General features: G+C 34.8%; 1 protein-coding gene across 1 annotated transcript in view; it reads left to right on the forward strand.

Annotated features, from left to right (window-relative positions):
• The window catches only part of ankrd10a (ankyrin repeat domain 10a), a 39916-nt gene extending 28536 nt beyond the window's left edge, over positions 1-11380 (forward strand). The window contains exons 4-6 of the mRNA XM_016459379.1: positions 9339-9574; positions 9680-9766; positions 10851-11380. Coding sequence (XP_016314865.1) covers positions 9339-9574; positions 9680-9766; positions 10851-11233 — 706 coding nt within the window. The 3' untranslated portion in view covers positions 11234-11380. The remainder of the gene's footprint in view (positions 1-9338; positions 9575-9679; positions 9767-10850) is intronic.
• Positions 11381-12347: the final 967 nt, after the last annotated feature.

The raw sequence follows: 12347 nt of genomic DNA on the forward strand, positions 1-12347 counted from the left end.
CTATTACAAAAATAAATAATTAATAGTAAAGACTTGTAATTACTTCAAGAAATGTCTCATATCGGATGCTTTTTTGGAGAATGCTGGTACCAAGTGCCAAGATGGGTGGATGGTTGAGTAATTGTGCATTTGTTTTAAGCAGTTTTGTAAGTAACCATATAAGCATGATACCTTGTGTTTGTGTGTGTTTAATGACATATATTGTTTATTAGATTGTCTTGAAGAAATGCCTCTTGGGTCATTCCATGTCAACTCAACGTGAGATCCCGTCTTAAAAAAAAAAAATGATATTGATATTTTTTTTTTCCTGGTAAAAGAAATACATAAATGAAAGCCAAAATATTTAATGTCATGGGAGAGGGGTCAAAATGACAATTTTCACATGAAATTTAGAGCCAAGTTAGAGGTGGGTAAAATATATATTTTATTCAAGCTGCAACAACTACATTTTATATACATTTAGTTATTCTTCAGGCATAAGAATCAGTTGTATGCAATGTGACCCACATTTGGATTTCGATTATTGAAAATGGGTAAAATTAAAAAATTTGGAAATGGAGCTGCATTGAGATCCCCATATCTATGGAATCGAGCCATATAGGGCCTTGAAAATGAAGATTTCAAAATAAATTTAAGAATCAGAATCTATTGAGATATCTTTAATACTTGAGTTACATGCACGCAAACTTTGGAAAAGGAAAGTTTTTGAACCAAAATCTAAAAGTATATTAAAATATCTTTAATACTTGCACTGTTATAGGCGTGCAAGTCGACAGATTTTATTAATAGACCTACCAGTACCAACAATGTTGTCATTTTTACCCCCTGTAATTTGGCTCCAAAATTGTCATTTTGACCGCGCTACAAAATAGTGGATTGCTGAGTAAATGTACATCCACGACATTTAATATTTTAGCTTTCATCATTATTTATGTTTGTCTTTATTCATGAAAATATTACCAAAATTAAACTTTGTGAAATTTAGTTGATTTGACATGAAACCGACCCTTCTGTTTCCAGATTAGCTGAAAACTGAAAGTTAATTGAGTCAAACTGAGTTAAATGAGTTAAGTCATACAATTTTTTATTTATTTTTTTAATCTGGTAATGCCACACCCAGACTGTTATACTCTTCATAGCCACATCAGTCAGTATAAACCAGCACATGGCGCAGCAAAGATCACCAACTTGCATTAACAATCTGGAAAACATTAGTAATAAACAGGAAAATATCTTTTTGTTATTAAAAGTTCTCTAATTTGTATCTTGTATAGATTGAAATCATTTTCTCAGACATGTTTGCAGTGATTGAAGTATCTCTAGAACAGACTGAGTGATATGATGATTTTCTTTTCCCAAATTTAGTTGGATCAGGGTCAGATATACCTGGCAAGTTGGTGTGAAAATGGTTTGGCACACGTTGGCAAGTTTTCTCATCATAAAAGCCAACCATAAAATTAAACTTTTAAAATGTAGTTTGTGGCAAAATTGAAGCATTGCTTTTTATAAGTACAGGTAATCACTGAAATTAACATGTCATGAACTTAATTGTAAAGCTGAGTTACAGATTATTTGTCTTAAGTGTTTTCTGAAAAACATAAAATTCTAACATCTAAAATCCTTAAAATATCTGTAAATATGTAGACACATTTGCTAATTCACCAAAAGCAGTTAATGATTTATCTGCTGATTTTTCTGTCAAATACAACATTGAGACTGTAACTGATTTCTTTGTTTGATTATATACTTTAAATGGCCCAGTTCCAGTTACCAGACTCTCAATAGAAACACTAAATGAGACCTATATTATGGAAATTGCCATTATAACAGTCAATAAGAGCATTACAGCAGTGCTTAATTTTGTAAGTGATGATTTAACACTGTTTCTTACTACAGAGTCGATGACGCGTTTCACCAAACAAAAGTTTTCAAGCTGTTATTTCAAAATGTGTTCTCGCTAGGGCTGTCAATGTATTAAACTGTAATTAGCAAAGAATAACTACATTTTCCCAAGTTGATACTAAAATTGTTTCATTCTGATCTGCTTGACTTATAAAGACCGGTTGGAATAGTCTAAACATTTTTCAAGAACGCTGTTGCCGGTTTCAGTACTAAAACATAGTTTAAGTATGAAATGTTTTTTAGCCAAGGATTTATCAGTAAACATTCTGAACACTGTTACTGCAACGTGTAATACCATTTTCAAAGTTCAGTAAGCCAGAAAGATTAACTGAATGCCTTAAAACTGAATAAAACAAATTAACTGATTACTTTCATCTTTGACAGCCTTAGTTTGTGTCCCATCTGACTTTAATATATAGGTCATGGGTTTTTAATTGTATGTGCCCATCTTTTTAATGAGCTCTTAACTATCAGAAAATGTAAGAGTTATCAGGAAGTGGAACTTATTTTTAGTCAGATCTGCACACAATCTGTCTTTAAGAAAGTTGGTCAGGGAATAGATCCCCAGAACACAGGATACTTTAAAGCAAGGATGTGTCAACACTTTATATAGATTAGATTCATAAATGTCTGCTTGTTTTTATGCATCTTAGATGTGATCATTTGTTTGAAATCATCTGTGACCTTTCTGATTAAAGTAGCATGTTTACAGAAAATAATATTGAAGATCCATTGTGAACCATTACAGAAAAGGAAAATCTCTACACATCTCAATGTTTTGCAGTGGTTGAATTTGAACATGATTTTCTCAAGTAAGCCCAGAAAAGGGGGGGAAGCATTCCAAAAACTGCTGCCACACGTTCTTCAGCGAACACCCTTACATTGAGTGTTCACACTATCGCTTCCTTCAGTATCTACACACTGGCAATCTGTCGAGGTATTTCTTGTGGTGATTGGTTTTGATTCTAGGAGAACAGTGATGATAGCATTTAGACCTGCATGCTTTGCCTAGTCAGCACTGTCTTGTTACTTATCCTGCAAGATTTGTTTTCTTATATGTCCTCAACTAACAATTGATAAGGGGAGGCTCAATAATAAATGGTGATCCTACAATTATCAACTTGACTATGAGTACACTTGCAAAAGTAGTAAGCTGTGTTAGGATTACAACGAAAATGATGTATTAAAACGTTAAATGCTTCCTAGGGCAAATAGTGTAAGAGACCTCTTCATTTTCAATGCCAGACAATTAATTGTAGCAATGTGTCTTTCCTGCTATAATACCATCTTTATTAAAAACTTAGTTCTATGTGCTGAGGGTTCAACCATTGGATTTAGCATATAGCCATGACATCATTTTGTGTTTGTTTGCAATTAAATGCATCTAGTTTATTTGTAATGTATTTTAAAGGCATAATTTGACAACTTTTGGAAAGCAGTGTTAAATTTGAACGTCTTCTAAATTTTGGATTAATGTAATCTTGACCTAAACATTTAGATCAGTGATTTAATGAATACTGATGATAGTAACATGTATTTTAAATGAACAAATATGCTTTTGAAAATCAGCTTTTGGAAATTAGTGAGATGAATGGTAACGGTTAAAAGCAAACCATAATGAACTGCTTTAGAAGTGACACAGATTTTATATAATTTATTCAAGTTATTTCCATTAGTGCTGTCATAATACCAACATTTTAGTACCATTACCAATGAAATTTCACAATTCTCTATCATTTCTTTTAATACTACAGCCAAAAACGAATTTGCTTTTTTACATTTATTTTTTTTAATTTAACTATTTAAATGTTTTATTCATTCTAATTAATAAATGAGCAAAACCACAAGTAGGAGTGTGATAATGCTCTATTTCAGCACAGCTGTTATTCAACTGCAGGCGCAAATGGCATAACAATGTAACCTGCACTGAAATCACCATCACTAACACACAGAAATACCAAATACTATTATTAATTGCTACTATTATTTATATAAAATATTACTTACTGATCTATAATATTTCATAACCAGTAATATATGGTATATGAGCACTGAACTGCCGTTGACGGCCTGGTGCTCACATCTCAGAAAACAGCGAAGTGCCTATTTGAAAATTCTTAAATAAATCTTTATATAAATAAACTGCATATTTGAAGATTAAACCTGCTCTTAAAGGGTTAGTTCACCCAAAAATTCTGTCATTAATTACTCACCCTCATGTCGTTCTAAACCCGTAAGAACTTAGATCATCTTCGGAACACAATTTAAGGTATTTTTGATGAATTTTGAGAGCTCTCTGACCCTCCCATAGACAAGCTACGAGAATACTTTTTGTATGCAAAGAAAACAAAAATGCTAATGCATACAACAGCGTATGCTATTCTGTGTCAGCTGCGTCACGCGGATACGTTGTTTTCGTTCAATTCAAAGCGTAAACGATGTGTAAAACGTATCCGTGTGACGCAGCTGACACAGAATAGCATACGCTGTTTGAGTTCAGTGGATATTCTCCAAAATGGCACCAGGGAGGAGACAAATTGTTGAATAAAGTCGTTATTTTTGTTTTCTTTGCGTACAAAAAGTATTCTCGTAGCTTCGTAAAATTACGGTTGAACCCCTGATGTCACATTGATTATTTTACCGATCTCCTTGCTAGGTTTCTGGACCTTATTGATAATTACATTGATGTCTATGAGAGGGTCAGAGAGCTGTTAGAATTCATCAAAAATATCTTAATTTGTGTTCCGAAGATGAACGAAGGTCTTACGGGTTTAGAACGACATGAGGGTGAGTAATTAATGACAGAATTTTCATTTTTGGGTGAACTAACCCTTTAAAACTACATTCTGTCACACAACAACTGTAGTATTTGTAAAATTATAGTGGGTTTGCACCTCCCATGATGCTTATTGGGACAAATGGTGTAAGCAGAGTGATACAAATGTGAAATGCTGATACTAGTATAATCTCACACGGCTGGAAAGACCTCTCAGCCAATCAGGTTACCAGAAGTAACTAGTTTAATTGTAAAGTAAATAATCCATTAAAACAATGCAGTGTGGCCTTTGAGGATTCATTTTATTAAGTAAACATTGCTTTAAAACAAGTAACACAATAAATATCAGACATGAATGCTCTTCAGAGAGAACATGCGCAAATATCTGCATGGAAGCATTTGAAAGAGGCTTTCTGTCAGCCTAGTGTACCAAGTTTGGTCCTGAAGTACCAGGGGTCTCATTTATAAACGTTGCATACGCACAAAATGGGCATAGAAATTGCGTACGCATTTTTCCAATCACATATCGGGATTTATAAAAAATAAACTTAAAATGTCGTAAGGACATTCTAGACCATGCGTACACACTCTTTTTTTCCTGGAGTGAGAAAAGTAATGAAGTAAACAACGATTTTAAACTCTGTTTTCATTTCGATATACACATTTACATATAATATTAAATATTCCACTCTCATTAATGGAGATAAGCACTGAAATTACATAAAGTCATTACACAGAAGTTAAACAAAAACATATTTATAGTGGATGCGCTTAATCACTTTTCCTGTGGCATGCTATGTTTTAATGACAGGGAGGAGAGCTATAGGTGCACAATAATTCATCTTTAAATTAAACTGCAGATCAAATATTATGAGAAAATATTTTTAGTGAGAACAATGATCAATGATGCGCACTTACTTCGATATTATGGCAGACACTCTGGATTCGGTGGTCGAACGGTCCATTGTCTGGTTTGAATAGGGCCAATTATAATAGCTTACTGTACAACCACAGCTGCATGGAGGTGTTGGTGCCGTGTGAAGGCATCTCCACAACATTATGAAAAATACCACTGTATTTGAAAGATACAGCTTGAAGAAAATGGTAATTTGCACATTTCCTTTTTAAAATATTTTGTCAGTGATGCGCCGACAATTCTATTTACACTGCAATAAATATAGGCCTATCTGTTTCCACTAAAAATAGCTAAAAGATGTTCACCTTATCAGCAAAACTGCATAAATTACTTTTGATTTGAATTGTTTAAAATAATTGAAATACTATTTGGCCACTGGAAAAGAATGAGATATTAGAGAACTATTTTAAACAGTTTTGTTTTTATGGATATTTTGATATATTTATTCTAAAACATAACAAGGATACTGGATGATTTTTAGCAATAAAAAATTATGTATGGCACGAATGGCATTTATAGTCCGTATCTCATATTCCCTTAATGTCTTGTACCTTTGATGGTGTTAAACATGGTGTAACCTGGATGGAATGTGCATGGAAATTATATGCATATGAGGTTATGCATAGTAAAACTAGGCATTGGAAGCTCTATATATGGTGATTTCGGGGAGGAGTCGGGGTGGAGGTGCACGTACGCACAATCTTCCCCTGACTGGGATTTATAAAGGAATTTTTTGTTCAGGTTCTGGCGTACACATGGTTTTATAAATCTGAACATTTTTGTGCGTATGCAAAATTTAGCTTTTGTGCCTACGTACACTTCTGAAATCTACGGAGAGTTTTATAAATGAGAGCCCAGTACTTTTTATATCTCTACTTAGGGCATAGAAATGGTTATTCTTAACTCTTTAACTACAGTGCAATGAGTTCCTTGACTTAAGAATTGTCTGGCATTGTCTGATGTTTTCATTTAATGTTTCCTAGAAGATTAAAATATTCCATAGTCAAAATAATTGGAAGCATTTAATATTTTATCTGATAGAAATGGGATGTTTAGGAAGGAATGAGTGAATGCAAGCCGATCATATAATTTTGTATTAAATTTTTTTGAAAAGCTGAACTTGTCTTACTTTATATTTTGAAGCATTGTCATGTATATTTTATATTTATTTTCACTTTTTTGTTGTTTTCCATGTAAAACCATTTTAAAAATACAAAGGGAGAGATAGATAGGTAAAACTGAATTCATAAATGAACCAACTACTGACCCAAATGTTATTTCTTCTCATTATATTGTGCAGACATTGCAAAAAGACAAAAGTGGTCAGACGTTTGTTAGATTTATCTGTCACCACTGATAAGTTACTACTAAATATATTGTAGAAACTTAATTTGCTGTAAAGTTGCTTTGCAACGATTTGTATCGTGAAAAGCGCTATACAAATAAACTTGAATTGAATTGAATTGAATTGAAATTTGGGGGTGGTTTCCAGATGTTAATTAAGGCCTTGTCTACACGAACACAGGTATTTTCAAAACCGCAGCTTTTTCTATGCGGTTTCGTCCACACACAAATGCAGTGTCAGGTCACTGAAACTGAACCTTTTTGAAAACTCCTGCCAGGGTGAAGATTTTCAGAAACTCCGGTTGCAGTGTTGTCGTGTAGCCAGTGAAACCGAAGATTTTGGCTTGTGACGTCGGAATGCACGCTGTTATCTCCTTTGACTGACATCAAATTGTGCACCACTATCTCCTTTGTTTACATGAGGCGAGTCTGTAATTGGCCAACATGGCTTTACGGTTAGGGTTATATCAGCACCTGTTGGTTTGGCATGCTCTTGGCAGCGCTTCATAGTAGGGATGCTCCGATCCGCCTTTTTCGCCTCCAATACCGATCCGATACCTAGGGTTCGGTATTGGCCGATACCGATACCGATCCGATACCAGTGAAGTTTTTTTTCCCCATTTAAATAAATGTAGAATTTATATATCTCTGTGTGTGGAACTGATAATCATTCTTTCACAATCTACTAGATACAGACTACTTCATTATAAAGAAAAATAAAATAAACAATAAATATGAAAAAATATAGGCCTATGTATATTTATAATCTATGACAAAAATGTATCATAAACTAGGTTAGTGGATAATTCGGCAGCAAAAGTTATTCTAGAAAAATCAGTGCACAATAATTTTAGAAATCCAAACATTTAGTGAAAAAAATATATTTTGTGGGGAACAAATAAAGGTGTTGCACTAAATATGGTAAAATGTTACACATTGCTATTTATATTATAAAATCCATTCATTAAAAATATTCATATATATGTTTAAGTATATACTATAAAATTAAAAAACATTTCTTTTGAATGTATAGCATATTTTTTAATAAGGCAACAACTATGATAGATACGATAGGACAAAACAAATACAGTGCAGCACGAACTGTTTTTATACAGTCTATGAGCACGAAGCGCTTACAATGTGCGCATCCGGTGTGCAGAATGATGCGCTTGAAGCCTGAAGCAACCTGGCGTCACAGCCTGCACACCGGATGTGCACATTGTAAGCGCTTCGTGTTAAAATCTGCAAAGCACAAAGGGAAGAGAAATTGATGCGTAGTGTATTATATCTGTGCAACAGTTATTGAGCCTTCTTTTAACAGTTTTAAATTTCAGTTACTGTGCACGTTAAAAACAATTTATAGTCTTTTCTACGCCCGAGTTTTGTTCTCACAGACACCCCATAGCAACATAAACAAAACAAAACAAAACAACATTAGACTCCGGCAAGAAGATAAAGTCCTTTTTGCAAAATCATAGACATGTATTTACAAATCAAGTATAATGGGAACACAGAATGATCTTGGAGAGAGCTTTACCGAATTGACTGCTGTAACCGAACGTGACCAGGGTTTAAAGGCTGAACAAATGACTGACAGCCACAGCGGAGAAAAGAGTTTGTGTGAACTTTCGGATCGGCGCATCCCTACTTCATAGCGTGTTTTTGCGGTTTCAAGTGGACGAGGTTTTTTATTTTTATTTTTTTTAAATGGAGGAAAAACTACCCGTGTACATGTGGACTAGGCCTAAAACATGTTCAGGATCAAAAAGGAATCCATAGGATCATAATTCTTAAGGCACTATTCAAAGGCTAGAATCTTTGAATCTGTATCTTTGAATATCAGTGTCACACAGACAGGGCATAATCTTGTGTCCATCTGACAAAATGGCAAACATTTGACATTAAAATATGTAGAATGTAATATGACTAATAATCTGGTCTGATCTTTTATCCATTTAGCATGTTGGTTCATGTCTGAATTCTCATTTAAGTGCACACACTGCATTTGGAGATATATATGCTCTGAATTCTTTTTTGTTTCTAATGAACTATGCTTTTCTGCTTTTAGCTACTTCTCGAAACAAAGATCAACTGCCTTGCCTTCAGTACTTTTAACATGACAGTTCTTCAATAAAAGCATTATGTTGGATAAATAGTATTAAATTGTGTCATTGTTTAATTTTGTTCACAAAAATGATTTGTAAGGGGAAAAAATGGTTCAGAGTACTATTTCCTATTGCAGTGTGTGAATAAGCAACTTTTGGGCCTTTCCTAAAACTAGCTAATAGAATAAAAGGGAAAGTCTTTGAAATTTAAAAACATTATAAACATTAGTATAACAGTGCTAATTAAATAATACCAGACCCGACTAATCTCTTTTGTTTTGTACCCACTGTGCAGCTTGAGGAATGCAAATGGTTTGACTGCAGCAGATCTGGCCCATGCTCAAGGCTTCCATGATTGTGCTCAGCTCCTCTCTAATGCTCACAACCAGCTAAATCAAATAAATGGATTTGCCCATAATGGGACCGACCATTCGCACATCCAGGGCCGCAGTCTTCTGAATGCGATAGCCAATAGAAAAAGATTTCTTGATTGCACAGAGCCAAACCACATGAAGAAAGCAAGAACTGCGAGTAAGTCAGTTTTGTAGTGCATTTAATCATTGTGTTTGTGCACAAAATCAACACAAAATCAAGGAAAAAATATTTTTCTGACTATATTGCATGCTTTGCATTCAGGCATGAATTTTTCAGTGAAGACAAACAGTGGGATTGAAGAGGAGCTTGAGAGTATGAATGTGGAATCAACTGCTGAAAACCAATCAGGTGGGACTGGACCTTCTCCACCAATGTCTATTGACCTTGAACATCATGAGGACAGTGTTCCTTTGAGGAACCCCTCTCCCACCCAAAAAATGTTGGAGCCCACATCTATGACTTCTGTTCCTGGCCTCTGGCTATGGACAAACTCTTATGCTTATTTATGAGGGCCAAGCCATCAACAAGTTTCCCCAGGTTTATCAACAAGCTGTCAATGCAAATTATTTGGCTAGTATATTTGTATTGGATTTTTTTCAGGCTGCTGAAATATCTGCAATCTAAAAGTAGTTGGGGTGAGATGTCCATTTTTTCAGAAGCTGACATTTATTTTCAAAGTATGCACACAATTGACTTAAATAACAGACTTTACCAGTACTTGCAAAGACACACCAGCTAACATAATACAGAAAATACATGTACAGAGTTACTAGTTTTCTTGGCTTTATTTCCATGAACTTTTGCCATATTATCTGTATATGGTAATTCTGAATCAGTTTTGTAAACATAGCTTATTGTTAGCTTAATATTGTACAGTAGGCTTGTATGTAATAGTTATATTTTCTGAATCTCCCAGCAATATATTTCACAATGAAAGCATCAACTGATTTTAGGATATTTCATTTCATGTCCTATTTACAAATGAATGAATGCATTGGTTAACATTTTACTAAGTAATTATGCTTCCATCCTCTTTATATTAACTATTTTAAAGATATTTAAATATTTCACGTGTAATCTGCTTGTTTATTTAAAACACTGAAGCATCTTTTAGGTTATTTGATGGCGTTTATGGTTTCTCTGAGTAAAAAAACTTTTGCAGATAGGTGTTCAAACCCTCACTTGTGACCATTTGGAAGAGTACAGTGTGTGTGTGTTGACTTGTAATAATAGTTGATCAAAAACAAGATGACATATTGTACACTTGAAATATGAGCAACAAAGTGCTCATATGGAAAATGAAATGCAGTTTATTGATCTACAAGAATGTAATGGGTTCAAATGTTTTGTTTCTCTGGTCTGGCTCAAGTTCATGTGTAATCAAGACCATTTGCTCATCACTTTCTGACGCATGTCTTGTTTTGAATGACAGATGAAGCCATAGCCACAGGTTTGAGGAATGGTCATGGGCAGCAGAACAGTTTCACTGTCAACAGCTTGGCCACAAATGGGCAGTGCTATCAGTCCCAATTCAATGGGGTCGAGACCATTCCAGCTGAGTCAAGAATGGACATGTGTGGCTCACTGCACCTCAATGGTAGCCCAAGCAGCTGTTTATCTCACCGGCCTGCATGGGGTGCGTTCCTGCCTGACTCCGGTGAACATTTGCACTATGGACACTACCATGGCTTTGGAGATACGGCAGAGGACCTGGCAGATGCTAGCAGCTGTCGGGAGCACAGCACGATCGTGAAGGTAGAGCAGCACTACGACCAAGAGGTTCTCAGTGCCGTGCAGCTGTTCCATGGATCATAAAGTGAAAATGATATCTGTCCATTTGATTACAAGTGGTCACATTGATGGCAGCACTATCCGCCTTAAACTGAGGGGTTATCTTGCACCTTAACGCAGGCTGTTTTGTTTTTGGATTTTCTTTTTGATAAAGGGGAGTCTTTCTACCAAAGGGGAGAACTTACTTCTAATTACTTTATTTTATTATATGTATGTGTTTGAACTCAGCCTAGATATCTGGATGCATTTCTTTTTTTCCCTTTAATGCAATGTTAGAATGTTAAGTTGTACAAGAAGTTGATTTTTATCTGGATTGAGTTTGTATTTTTGTGCCAATGAATACTAGCTTTTTGAAAAAGACTTTGTATATGATTGTTTTTTTTTTGTTCCTGAGAAGCAAAGCTGACATGCTGACTGTAAAACAGTGTTTTTTAAAAAAAAAAAGAAAGCTTAAGATGTATAACATTCCTTCATCTTTGTACCGTGTTCTAATAAAAAATAAAAAAATAAAACTCAAGAAGCTCCATTATATATATATATATATATATATACACACACACACACATGCAGTGTTGGGCATTAACGCATTACTTATAACACGTTACTGTAATTTAATTATTTTTTTAGTAACGCGTTATAATTTTCAAAAAAGTAATTAGAGTATAGTTACAAGCCGAGGTCTCTATACGTTACTGCCGCGTTACATTGCTGACAGAATGCAGTGTTTTATAATCTAGAGATTGTAAAAAGGATGTAGCTATATATATATATATAGGCAAGATATCCGCATATATTTTCAAAGGTACTTTGTTTTGAAATACATCATGCAATGTCTGAAAGAAAGACAGGTCGTGGTACATAAAAGATGAAATTTGATTAGCAACCTGTTCTCATGGGAAGCTGATACGCCCACCTCGGGTTCCTGTCTCGCGTGTTCGGACACACGGGTGTCACCTGTCTTCTGCGTCGACCTTTACTGCAAGGCCTACAACGTCATTAGCGCTCCGCCTGTAACACATGGATCTTCGATTTAATACCTCGAAAAGGGAGTGGAGGCAGCATTTTTGCACTCTTGCACTCTCAGACTTGCATTCTCAGGCTTGCACTCTCAGACACTTGCACTTCCGCTAGCGACGTC

This window comes from Sinocyclocheilus anshuiensis, unplaced genomic scaffold, assembly GCF_001515605.1.
Source record: "Sinocyclocheilus anshuiensis isolate Anshui unplaced genomic scaffold, SAMN03320099.WGS_v1.1 scaffold1305, whole genome shotgun sequence".
NCBI classification, from domain to species: domain Eukaryota; kingdom Metazoa; phylum Chordata; class Actinopteri; order Cypriniformes; family Cyprinidae; genus Sinocyclocheilus; species Sinocyclocheilus anshuiensis.